Here is a 13,562-nt window from a genome sequence, read left to right as displayed (position 1 = left end):
ATTTTAACCATTATGAATTATTATAAAGTGAGTGTAGTATCTGTCTTTCTCTGGAACTGTCCTAGCTACAACTTTAAACTGGGCTAATTATTAATAGTATCTTTTTTTTTCCACTTCCAAAAGGATTCTGTCTTGGCTAATAAATTATATAACCAGCTATACATTGATGTTTTATGCATATTTATATATTATTTGTCAAAAATTTTAAAGTGTAAAAAATACATCAGAAAGTTTAACCCATGACCAGAGTCCAGGCCCACCTGGGAGACCACTTGTTTGTTCTTAATTCCTAATTCCTACAGAGACCACAGGGCAGTGTTTGTGATCTAGAACTCCTTGCACAGAGGCTGTGGTGTCCCATCTTAGTTTTTTAGGGGTTCCTATGGCACAAGATACTTATTCTTGTTTCTTTGTCTGATACATGGCTGGAGTACTGGTGAATTCCTTCAGTCCTAACTGTGAAGATCAGTCCAAGATAATAAAGTCATGTACCATGAAATGATATTCCAGTCAAGGGTGGAGTGCACAGATGACGGTGTCCCAAAAGAGTACAGTGGAGCTGAAAAACTTCTGTTCCCTAGTGATGTGGTCATCATATGGTCAGTGCAATCTGTTTCACGTGTTTGTGGTGATGCGGGTGCAAACAAACCTACCACGCAGCCTACTATAAAAGTATAGTACATGCAATTATGTATAGTACGTGATACTTGATAAGGAAAATAGAAGATTATGGGCTTGGTTATATGTATTTATTATACCATGCTTTTAATCTTTATTTTAGAGTATGATGCTTCTACTTATTTAAAAAAAAATTAAAAGCTTACTGTTAAATAGTATGCTCTGTGACCCAGGGCAGCCCCACACATCCCAGGTGCGACCTCTTTTGACTGCCTGGAGGCCACACCAAGTGGATGGCCTAGATCATCCAGGTCTGTAGAAGTGTACACTGAGATGTTTGTACATTTTCTCATAGCTCCTGAGCACCTACAGAATGAAATCTTAGCTCCTAAACTTGGCTTTCAACCCACCATAAACTGTGACCCCCCACCCCCAAGTAACTTTCCAACATCATTCCTGCTCTTCCTCTTAATGGGCTCTAAATCCAAATTTTAACCACATGTTTGAAAAATGCTGACCTCTTTCCAGCCTTACCTCTACTTTCCTATCCATTAGAATGTCTTTTTTTTTTTTTTTTTTTTTCCCTTTTTCTTCTCTCTCAATCCTTTGGTTACGCACTAAATGTGTGTATGGGGGCGGGGGGGGGGGGGGGGCATTCATATGTTAAAGCCCAAACTCCAGTCTGACTAGAGATGGAACCTCTAATAAAGTAAATGAAGGTTAAATGTGGTCATAAAAGTAGGGCCCTGATCTAATAGATTAGTGGCCTTACAAGAGGAGAAACCAGGGAGCTGACTCTCTCTATAAATTCTCAGAGGAAAGACCATGTGAGGGCAAGGGGCCATCTGCAAACCAGGAAGAAGGCACTCGCCAGAAACCTCCTTGCTGGGCCTTAACCTGGGGCTTCAAGCCTCCAGAACAGTGGAAAAATGTATTTCTGTCGTTCCAGCCAACTGGTCTATATTTTGTTGTGGAAGTGAGAAGACTCAGATGCCCTTCTTGGAATAGCTTTTACCCTACATACCTAAACCTCTATTCTGCAAGGACAAAATAAAAAACCACGAAGCTTTCCTCAATTTCCTCTACTGCATTTGTCCTTTTTGTTTGGTACTGGGGATTGAACCCAGGTGCTTTACCACTGGGCCACAATCCTAGCCCTTGTGTGTGTGTGTGTGTGTGTGTGTGTATGTGGAGGAGATGGGGGTCTTCCTATGTTACCCAGGAAAAACTATCTTGCCATTGAACTTGAGATTCTCCTGCTTCAGTCTCCCAAGTAGCTGGGTGTACTTCTTTTTAAGACATATGATATTCTGTACTATTTTAGGTAGTTATTTATGCACACATTTTCTAGTTTCCTTAATAGTTTTTAAGGTAACCTCTAATTCTATATTATAGCACCACAGTGCCTAGTACTGTGCTTGGAATGTCTCAGATGCACAATCTATGTTAATTGATAAATGTATAAATAAATGAGAAAAAAATGGGGTGAGAAAACATCAACTTTTAATTTAAAGAAGTAGATAATTGAGAAAATATATTAGTAAATGGAGAGAAACAGGTTAAATTTTCAGTTTAATGATGTTTAAAATAAGTAGGTGTCTCAGAGGAACTAAAAAGAGGACTAAGCCCAGTGCAGCAGCGCCTATAATCTCTGATTCTGGAGGTTGAGGCTGGAGGATCAAAAGTTCAAAGTCAGGCTCAGCAACTTAACCAGGCCCCGAGCAACTTGGCAAGGCACTGTCTCAAAATAAAACATAAAAAGGGTTGGGGATGTAGCTCAGTGGTTAAGCACCTGGGTTCAATCCCCAGTTTAAAAAAAAAAAACACCCAGATTTTTTTCCTTAGTATTTTATCTATGCATTTTTCCTCACTGGAGTAGAATTTTAGCCTCAGTTTCAGAGGAGGTGGGGAAAAGGGCATGGAAATGAATTTAGCTAGTTTGGGAGAACTATAAGTTAAAGCTGTGGTGTGAGACCCATGCAGATTCGAGTCTTACTGGAGGTCTTGAAATTCGACATTCGGGACTTGATTTTTGTCTTTCAGTCCCAATACTAGTAACCAGTCCTCCTGTCAGAGTCTTCCTTATTTCCACCTCCTCCTCATGCCCAAGTGTAGTTTTTAAATTTAGATTTTTTTTTTTTTTTTTTTTTTTTTGGTACTGGGGATTGAACTCAGGTGCTTAACCACTGATTCACATCCCCAGCCCTTTTTGTATTTTATTTAGAGACAAGTTCTTGCTGAGTTGCTTAGGGCCTCGCTAAGTTGCTGAGGCTAGCTTTGAACTAGTGATCCTCCTGCCTCAGCCTCCTGAGCCGCTGGGATTACAGGCATGCACCACCGTGCCCTGCTAAATTTAGATTTTTGAATGGGAAATATTCACATGGCTCAACATTTTTTTTTTTTTGGCCATACTTGGGCTTTTTAAAAAAATTTATTTTATTCTAATTTGTTATATATGACAGAAGAATACAATTCAATTCATATTACACAAATATGACACTTTTTCATGTCTCTGGTTGTACACAAAGTAGAGTCACAGCCCATTTCCCAGGGACATCAAGGAGTAGCAGGACAGAGTGGCAGAGAGGAGGCAGAGCAGAAAGGGGCAAGGCGTCATTGTTTATGGTGGCTTTCTTTTTTTCTTTTAATTTTTATTGTTGGTTGTTCAAAACATTACATAGTTCTTGATATATCATATTTCACACTTTGATTCAAGTGGGTTATGAACTCCCATTTTTACCCCGTATACAGATTGCAGAATCACATCAGTTACACATCCATTGATTTACATATTGCCATACTAGTGTCTGTTGTATTCTGCTGCCTTTCCTATCCTCTACTACCCCCCCTCCCCTCCCCTCCCCTCTTCTCTCTCTACCCCCTCTACTGTCATTCATTTATCCCCCTTGTATTATTTTTCCCTTTCCCCTCACTTCCTCTTGTATGTAATTTTGTATAACCCTGAGGGTCTCCTTCCATTTCCGTGCAATTTCGATTCTCTCTCCCTTTCCCTCCCACCTCTCATCCCTGTTTAATGTTAATCTTCTTCTCATGCTCTTCATCCCTACTCTGTTCTTAGTTACTCTCCTTATATCAAAGAAGACATTTGGCATTTGTTTTTTAGGGATTGGCTAGCTTCACTTAGCATAATCTGCTCTAATGCCATCCATTTCCCTGCAAATTCTATGATTTTGTCATTTTTTAACGCAGAGTAATACTCCATTGTGTATAAATGCCACATTTTTTTTTATCCATTCATCTATTGAAGGGCATCTAAGTTGGTTCCACAGTCTTGCTATTGTGAATTGTGCTGCTATGAACATCGATGTAGCAGTGTCCCTGTAGCATGCTCTTTTTAGGTCTTTAGGGAATAGACCGAGAAGGGGAATAGCTGGGTCAAATGGTGGTTCCATTCCCAGCTTTCCAAGAAATCTCCATACTGCTTTCCAAATTGGCTGCACCAATTTGCAGTCCCACCAGCAATGTACAAGTGTACCCTTTTCCCCACATCCTCACCAGCACTTGTTGTTGTTTGACTTCATAATGGCTGCCAATCTTACTGGAGTGAGATGGTATCTTAGGGTGGTTTTGATTTGCATTTCTCTGACTGCTAGAGATGGTGAGCATTTTTTCATGTACTTGTTGATTGATTGTATGTCCTCCTCTGAGAAGTGTCTGTTCAGGTCCTTGGCCCATTTGTTGATTGGGTTATTTGTTATCTTATTGTCTAATTTTTTGAGTTCTTTGTATACTCTGGATATTAGGGCTCTATATGAAGTGTGAGGAGTAAAGATTTGTTCCTAGGGTGTAGGCTCCCTATTTACCTCTCTTATTGTTTCTTTTGCTGAGAAAAAACTTTTTAGTTTGAGTAAGTCCCATTTGTTGATTCTAGTTATTAACTCTTGTGCTATGGGTGTCCTATTGAGGAATTTGGAGCCCGACCCCACAGTATGTAGATTGTAGCCAACTTTTTCTTCTATCAGACGCCATGTCTCTGATTTGATATCAAGCTCCTTGATCCATTTTGAGTTAACTTTTGTGCATGGCGAGAGAAAGGGATTCAGTTTCATTTTGTTGCATATGGATTTCCAGTTTTCCCAGCACCATTTGTTGAAGATGCTATCCTTCCTCCATTGCATGCTTTTAGCCCCTTTATCAAATATAAGATAGTTGTAGTTTTGTGGATTGGCTTCTATGTCCTCTATTCTGTACCATTGGCCCACCCGCCTGTTTTGGTACCAGTACCATGCTGTTTTTGTTACTATTGCTCTGTAGTATAGTTTGAAGTCTGGTATCGCTATACCGCCTGATTCACACTTCCTGCTTAGCATTGTTTTTGCTATTCTGGGTCTTTTATTTTTCCATATGAATTTCATGATTGCTTTCTCTATTTCTACAAGAAATGCCATTGGGATTTTGATTGACATTGCATTAAACCTATAGAGAACTTTTGGTAATATCACCATTTTGATGATGTTAGTTCTGCCTATCCATGAACAGGGTATATTTTTCCATCTTCTAAGATCTTCTTCTATTTCTCTCTTTAAGGTTCTGTAGTTTTCATTGTATAAGTCTTTCACCTCTTTTGTTAGGTTGATTCCCAAGTATTTTATTTTTTTTTGAGGATATTGTGAATGGAGTGGTTGTCCTCATTTCCATTTCAGAGGATTTGTCGCTGATATACAGGAATGCCTTTGATTTATGCATGTTGATTTTATATCCTGCCACTTTGCTGAATTCATTTATTAGCTCTAATAGTTTCTTTGTAGACCCTTTTGGGTCTGCTATGTATAGAATCATGTCACCTGCAAATAGTGATAATTTAAGTTCTTCTTTTCCTATTTTTATGCCTTTAATTTCTTTCATCTGTCTAATTGCTCTGGCCAGTGTTTCAAGAACTATGTTGAACAGAAGTGGTGAGAGAGGGCATCCCTGTCTTGTTCCAGATTTTAGGGGGAATGCCTTCAATTTTTCTCTATTCAGAATGATGCTAGCCTGAGGCTTAGCATAGATTGCTTTTACAATATTGAAGTATGTTCCTGTTATCCCTAGTTTTTCTAGAGTTTTGAACATAAAGGGATGCTGTACTTTGTCGAATGCTTTTTCCACATCTATCGAGATGATCATATGGTTCTTATTTTTAAGTCTATTGATGTGGTGAATAACATTTATTGATTTCCGTATATTGAACCAGCCTTGCATCCCAGGGATGAATCCTACTTGATCATGGTGCACAATTTTTTTGATATGTTTTTGTATCCGATTTGCCAGAATTTTATTGAGGATTTTTGCATCTAGGTTCATTAGAGATATTGGTCTGTAATTTTCTTTCTTTGAAGTGTCTTTGTCTGGTTTAGGAATCAGGGTGATGTTAGCCTCGTAGAATGAATTTGGAAGTTCTCCCTCTTTTTCTATTTCCTGAAATAGCTTGAAAAGTATTGGTATTAGTTCCTCTTTAAAGGTTTTGTAAAACTCTGCTGTATACCCATCCGGTCCTGGGCTTTTCTTAGTTGGTAGTCTTTTGATGGTTTCTTCTATTTCCTCAATTGATATTGGTCTATTTAGGTTGTCTGTATCCTCCTGACTCAATCTGGGCAGATCATAATGACTTAAGAAATTTATCGATGCCTTCACTATCTTCTATTTTATTGGAGTATAAGGATTCAAAATAATTTCTGATTATCTTCTGTATTTCTGAAGTGTCTGTTGTGATATTGCCTTTTTCATCCCGTATGCTAGTAATTTGAGTTCTCTCTCTTCTCTTCGTTAGCATGGCTAAGGGTCTGTCGATTTTATTTATTTTTTCAAAGAATATGGTGGCTTTCTTCACACCCACTTTTCTTTTTTGTAGTTGTAGATGGGCAGCATGCCTTTATTTTATTTATTTTTGTATGTGGTGCTAAGGATTGAACCCAGTGCCTCACACATGCTAGGCAAGTGCTCTGCCACTGAGCCACAGCCTCAGCCCCTACACCCGCTTTTCTAGGCAACTGAAACCAATAGTCTCTGGATTCCAGGGAAGAGTGGTACCCACTGAATGTGGATGCCTCTCAAAGGAGAAAAACTTTCCTCACAACTCCATCAAAAAGCCACATTTTTTTTTCTCTTCCTACCCCAGTAACAATGTACAGAAAAATCTAGAAAAAAGAGGTATATGGGAAAGCCCTAAACAAAAGGCCTGGAAGGGCCTCATGAGATAGAAAATGGCCTTGCAGATTTTATTTTGCTTTGGTGTTCTTGCTAAATGTTTAAAAAGTTCTCATTTTACATAACAGTTATATGTATTTAAGCAAGTAGATAGTCTGGTTCTGAGAAATCTCTCTGGGCCAATAGATATGATTCTAGGGCAAATTGGGGAAACTCCAGCATTTTTCTAGTTCCTGGTTTTTTGTGTTTTTTTTTTTCCTGAAGACTTTGTGTTCTGGTGCGATTAAAATGCCATTGTTGACTGAGGGTGTAGCTGACATGTGCTTAGCATGTGCGAGCCCTCAGGTTCAATCACTGGTACAAAAACCAAAACAAAACAAAAAAGTCATCAGCAATAACTTTGAATCTTTGAATACTTTTCTACAAGTAGGCCATCGGGAGGGGATTCTTTATAAATTTAGAGTTTTATGTTGAGAAACAAAATGCATAGAGAGCCATTTAGCATTTTATTTGCAATGTTTGAGAAAATCAAATGCATCAAACTCCAAAAGACTTTTAGGTCTGGATACAGATCTAACACCAGAATTTGCAGATCTGGATGTTTCTTCTGTGCAGATGAGAAAATTGAACAGTTACCCTTTTCTGTTGGCATCCAGTGAAGGATTCCAGAAGGAGGGGTTTGGTTAGGGAAGCTATATGCAAGGAGGTTCTGACTGTATCTAAATGACTGGCTCAAGGTCAGACAAAGTCAGAACCAAGCTAGGATTAGAATCCAGTGAAGGATTCCAGCAGGAGCGGTTTGGTTAGGGAAGGTATATGCAAGGAGGTTCTGGCTGTAGCTAAATGACTTGCTCAAGGTCAACCAAAGTCAGAACCATGCTAGGATTAGATTCAGCAGGAACCATTTAACAATCTCAATTTTGTAGCTGTTTATGTAGTTGAAATGTGGTCAGAATACAGGGTTTTGTTGTATTTTCACATTTCAGGAGAGACCTCCAGAAGCATGTATTGACCTTGCTCTCTGTTTCTATAATTTAGTAGGTTGGAAAGCCCCTAGAAATCATCAAAGCCTGTGCTAACAGCCCCTCTGTAGAGAAAGGACAGCTCTTTGAGCTAGAAAGTCTTTGAACTTGAAGATCAAGATCCTCCTTGCTAAGAAAAAATTACTGGGTTTAGGTATGTAGATTTCTCTGTGTGTTTTAGGTGTACATGAAGAATATAACCATTACCCACCATTTGGGATACAGACCATTGAGTGATCTCCTGTGAACTTGAATTTGGTTTATTTTATATTGTAAATTGTTTAGGCAGCTTCCTTTCTGCCATTTTTGCTATGAGGTCTTGCATTTCTAACTTGCTTCTAAATTGCTGAATGCCACACTTTCCTGACTGTTGTCATTTTCTCTGAAATGCTCAGGAAATGTCTGTAGATTTGGCAAGCTCTTCTTTCCCCACTTCTCCATATTCCTACTCCAAAAGTGTACATTCAGCATATGAGAGCCCTAATCACCTTCCCTCTCAGCGCCCTTACATATATTTGTAGACACTTTACAAAGTTAAAATGGTTCCATTTTCAATCAACTGGTTTAGAAGGTCCATGTATATCCTTAGCCTTGGTCAGTTATCTCTAAAAATCCCAATTCTTTCTAATAAACTTTCTCAATTTAAACATTGGAAAAATAATGGCTTTCTTATAAGTGCATGCCAAGTCTATGAATCAAATTTTCTTTATCTGAATTGATTTCTCAAATATAGCAGTATGAAGCCAAGCATAGTGTACATACCTGTAATCATAGCTACTTGGGAGGCTAAGGCAGGAGGATGGCAAGTTCAAAGCCAACCTTGGTAACTTGGCAAGACCTTTCTAAAAATAAGTTAAAGAAAGGTATTGTGTCCATCTACAACAAAAAATATTTTTTTAAAAAAGTGGGATGTAGCTCAGTGGTAGAGCACACCTATGTTCAATCCCCAATACTACCCCCAAAGGAAAAAATACACACATACATGCACACACAGACACACACACACATATGCACACACAGATAGGGTAGAAGACCCAGCACCAGAAAAAAACAGGCTGGAAACTAGAGTCAGAACATTATTTGAAATAATCAGAATAAAATTATTTCACTTTTTAATATTTTCCACATATTATTCTGAATACTTATCATTGTTCTAGGCCCTAGAGACACAGCAGTAAACAAAACAGACAAAATTTTTACCCTCAGAGAAAGCTTAAGTTCTACTGGGAGGAGACAGATAATCAACAAAATTAACAATTTACATAGAATATTAGTAAGTTATTTTTGCTTTGAAGTAAAATAAAACCCAGATGGAGTACTGGGAGTGTTTTTTACAAGTTTAAAATCAGGTGGCCTTTGCACAAAGACTTGAAGGAGTGTTATGTGACACTGGAGTCCCAGGCACAGGAAACAAACAGCAAGTGCAAAGGCTCCCAAGGGGATATCCCTGGAGTGACAGGAGGGGCCAGGAGAAAAGCCTGGCTGGGGCAGTGCCCTGAGAAGTCAGAGAGGTAGGGTGAGGGGCTGAGCCTGTGGAGCCTGTAGGACATTGTAGGTCCTTTGGCTTTTACTGTAGTGAGATGGAGAGTCAGGGGAGGGTTTCAAATAAGGGAGTGACAAGACCTGATTTAACAGGATCACTGGTTATTGTATTGAAAAAGGGGACAGGTGTAAAAGAGGAGAAACTGGTTAGGAGGCCATTGCATTTATCACAAAAATTAACTGTACCAGAAGTTAATCAGAAACATTTGATGTGTTTACAAAAAGAGAGGACAATGTGCTTATTATGGAATTAAAAAAAAAAAAAAAGGTGGGAAGCCATTATTTTTCCAGTGTTTAAACTGGGTGGGGGGGGGGGTGAGAAACCAGTTAAGTGCTACTCTGCCACCACCAAGTGCAATGACCTGGGAGTCCTGAGGAAGTCTCCAGATTATTTTTCCTGAGTAACCTATGAACTAAGCAGGGTTTGGTCCGTGTAATTAAGAGTAAGTTCTTGGGGGCTGGGGTTGTAACTCAGTGGTACAGCGATGATCCTCAGCACCACTTATAAAAAAAAAGAAAAAAAAAATCCATCGACAACTGAAAAAAAAAAAAAACAAGAATAAGTTCTTGGGCCTGAGGATGTAGCTCAGTGTTAGAGTGTTTGCTTAGAAACCACAAGGATCCTGGGTTCAAAACCCAGTATCGGGGGTGGGGGGTGGGGGGGGAGTATGGAAACAAAAAGAATGAACTTAAAACTCTGCTTTTATGTTCGCTCCCTCCTATTCTCCAAACTTATGGGGGTGCCTTTTAGAAGTACAGATTCTAGGCCCTTCACATTTTGTATGTTATGGGATGGAGTCCAGGGATTCTATACAGTAATTTTCCAGGCTACATGGGGACTCCTTTGACTAGAAAGTTTGACTGCCCCTGTAATTTCCCCACCCTTAACTCTTGAACACCTTTTGGCTTTGAATGCGGCGGGCCTGGGAAGTGTTGCAAGGCACCCTGAGACCGGCAGGTGGCGCCAGGTGCCCGTAAGCCGAGGGCGTCCGGCCAGCAGCGAAAACTAGAGGCACCGAGATAGCGGGTCCGCATCAGTGCTGGGACCACTCTGCCGCCGCTTATTCCCACTGAGTGGCGTGAATGAGTAGTGAGGCAGGGGTATGGCCAGTGCCCTGACTTCTTTTTAGGCTATGTGCAGCCTAAGTCGTCTCTGTTCGGCTTCTCGTGTTCCCAGGGCGGGAGACCTTTCTGCACCGGTTTTGAGCACTGGTGGGGGCCCGAAGGGCGGTACAGCGAAAATCGGCGGCCTGGCTCCACAGGACAGTATTCCAACCGCGCCAAGATCGGAGCTGGGATCTACTACCGAGCCCTCAGGGATTGCCGCACCCTCGGACTGCTCCTTTCCATTGGCAGCCGGACTGAAGGCCCCGCCCCCTTCCCTACAGCTTTCATCTTTGACTGGTTCTTGGGTACCGGCTGGCCACGCCTCCTCCCCTCGCACATACACAAGAGTCACGCGCCTTTCAGTTGGAAACTTGGCGTGCTGAGGAGGACAGTGGCTCTCATCACCCCGCCCATTTACCTTGCCATTGGTCCGCGGCACCGTGCACGACCACGCCCCCATTCCAGCCCCCTGGCTGGGAAGGCGGGCACCCGCTTATGATTGGCTGGTTGGCCTGCCTCTCGCGGGAGCGACTGGCGCTCCCCTTTCTCCCCCCCCCTCCTCCCGCGAGCCTCGGGGTTCCTTAGCTGGTCGAGGCCGAGTCAGTGTCAGTCAGGGAGGGAGACTGCTGAGCACTGGGTGCGGACGCTCCATTGCAGTCTTGCCCAGGGGTCGGTGCTTGCGCTCGCGCCGCCGGGTGGGAAGAATGAAGCCGCAGCTAAAGCAGCCACCCTATGATTGGCTGTGGCGCTTGTGAACCCGAAGTAAAGATGGCGGGCGGGCAGGCAGTCGCCGCACTGCCCACTTGGAAGATGGCGGCGCGCCGCAGCCTCAGCGCCCGCGGCCGGGGGGTCCTGCAGGCGGCGGCGGGCCGGCTGTTGTCGCTGCTATTGCTGAGCTGCTGCTGCGGCGCGGGCGGCTGCGCAGCGGCCGGCGAGAACGAGGAGACTGTGATCATCGGGCTGCGGCTGGAGGACACGAACGACGTGTCGTTCATGGAAGGGGGGGCGCTGCGGGTGAGCGAGCGGACCCGGGTCAAGCTGCGGGTGTACGGGCAGAACATCAACAACGAGACGTGGTCCCGCATCGCCTTCACCGAGCACGAGCGGCGCCGCCACAGCCCTGGCGAGCGCGGGCTGGGGGGCCCCGTGCCGCCGGAGCCGGACAGCGGCCCCCAGCGCTGCGGCATCCGCACCTCAGATATCATCATCTTGCCCCACATCATTCTGAACCGCCGTACATCGGGCATCATCGAGATCGAGATCAAACCGCTGCGCAAGATGGAGAAGAGCAAGTCCTATTACCTGTGCACATCGCTTTCCACGCCAGCCCTGGGTGCCGGCGGCCCGGGGTCCACGGGTGGCACCGTCGGGGGAAAGGGTGGCGCAGGGGTTGCTGGGCTCCCCCCACCTCCGTGGGCCGAGACCACCTGGATTTACCACGACGGCGAGGACACCAAGATGATCGTGGGCGAGGAGAAGAAGTTCCTGCTGCCCTTTTGGCTGCAGGTGATCTTCATTTCGCTGCTGCTGTGCCTGTCGGGCATGTTCAGTGGCCTCAATCTGGGTCTCATGGCCCTGGACCCGATGGAGCTGCGCATCGTGCAGAACTGCGGCACGGAGAAGGAGAAGAATTACGCCAAACGCATCGAGCCTGTGCGCAGGCAGGGCAACTACCTGCTGTGCTCGCTGCTGCTGGGCAACGTTCTGGTCAACACCACGCTCACCATCCTACTCGACGACATCGCCGGCTCAGGCCTCGTGGCTGTGGTGGTCTCCACCATCGGCATCGTCATCTTCGGGGAGATCGTGCCCCAAGCCATCTGTTCCCGGCATGGCCTGGCAGTAGGAGCCAACACCATCTTCCTCACTAAGTTTTTCATGATGATGACCTTCCCCGCCTCTTACCCGGTCAGCAAGTTGCTGGACTGCGTCCTCGGCCAGGAGATAGGTACCGTCTATAACCGGGAAAAACTGCTAGAAATGCTCCGGGTCACTGACCCCTACAACGACCTGGTCAAGGAGGAGCTGAACATTATCCAAGGAGCACTGGAGCTCCGCACCAAGACAGTAGAGGACGTGATGACTCCCCTTCGGGACTGCTTCATGATCACCGGAGAGGCCATCCTGGACTTCAACACCATGTCGGAAATCATGGAGAGCGGCTACACTCGAATTCCAGTATTTGAAGGAGAGCGCTCCAATATCGTGGACCTGCTCTTTGTCAAAGATTTGGCCTTCGTGGATCCAGATGACTGTACTCCATTGAAAACCATCACCAAATTTTATAACCATCCCTTGCACTTTGTTTTCAATGACACCAAGTTGGACGCTATGCTGGAAGAATTTAAGAAAGGTGGGAAATTTTGGTATCTTTCATTGGCTTGCTCTTTCTTTCTCCATCCTCCTTCCTACTTCAGTCCTATAGCCTCAGACCAACCCCCCAAGGCGAGTTGACCGGAATTTCTCCTGCTCTCTCCTAATTGCAAAGTTGAAAGGGTGGCATGGATTTGGGGACGGATTGAACTAGTAAGCGCTTGTAGGTTCTTTAAAAAGCACAAGACTGCATTACTTACTGTTTCTCCCATTATCAAAATGTAGGTTTCTAATTTCTGTGCATGATACCCCTTCTCCTGCCGCCCCCCTCGCTCCCCGCCCCCCCCACTCCGGTCCCTGCCGCCCCAGTCTCTTGTCTTTAAGGGGCTGCTGCATTCTTTGCCTGGATTCTGAGTGGGTAGGTGAAAGTAGGGGGTGATGCCATGCCCTTTGGTTGACACTACAGATGGCAAGCATTTGGAACGCTTTTCTAAACCCAGTGCTATCCTTTTTCTCCTTAAACATCCACATTGATGTTTCAAAGATTGGAAGTGAACATTTTATAGTTTCTGGTCCTGGTCTTTGGCTACCTGTGGGGGAAAATTGAAGTCTGCTTGGAAGGTGGAGGATGAGGTAAACCAACTAGCATCAAAAAATACACTCACTTTGGGTGTGACTTGCCTTAGCTTTAGAAAAGATGGTTTTGAAAAAAGCCAAAGTTATTAATATATAATTTGGAAAGACTGGAGGTAAGTTAACCTTTTATGAGGTGTATCGCTTTAGCTGTTTTCATTTACCTGACAACAAATGAAA

The 13,562-nt window shown here is 43.6% G+C and overlaps 1 protein-coding gene across 3 annotated transcripts in view; it reads left to right on the top strand.

Annotated features, from left to right (window-relative positions):
* The first annotated feature begins 11,006 nt into the window (after positions 1-11,006).
* Cnnm2 (cyclin and CBS domain divalent metal cation transport mediator 2) overlaps positions 11,007-13,562 on the top strand; it is a 131,934-nt gene continuing 129,378 nt past the window's right edge. For all 3 annotated transcript variants that reach the window (XR_011707287.1, XM_027930415.3, XM_071610946.1), the window contains exon 1: positions 11,007-12,789. Coding sequence is in view for 2 of the 3 variants with exons in the window: in XM_027930415.3 (XP_027786216.1) it covers positions 11,169-12,789 (1,621 nt within the window). In the remaining variant the exon portion in view is untranslated. The remainder of the gene's footprint in view (positions 12,790-13,562) is intronic.

Source organism: Marmota flaviventris, chromosome 4 (assembly GCF_047511675.1).
Source record: "Marmota flaviventris isolate mMarFla1 chromosome 4, mMarFla1.hap1, whole genome shotgun sequence".
Classification (NCBI taxonomy): domain Eukaryota; kingdom Metazoa; phylum Chordata; class Mammalia; order Rodentia; family Sciuridae; genus Marmota; species Marmota flaviventris.
Note: the sequence above shows the minus strand (reverse complement) of the source record. Positions and strands in the feature narration are given on the sequence as shown.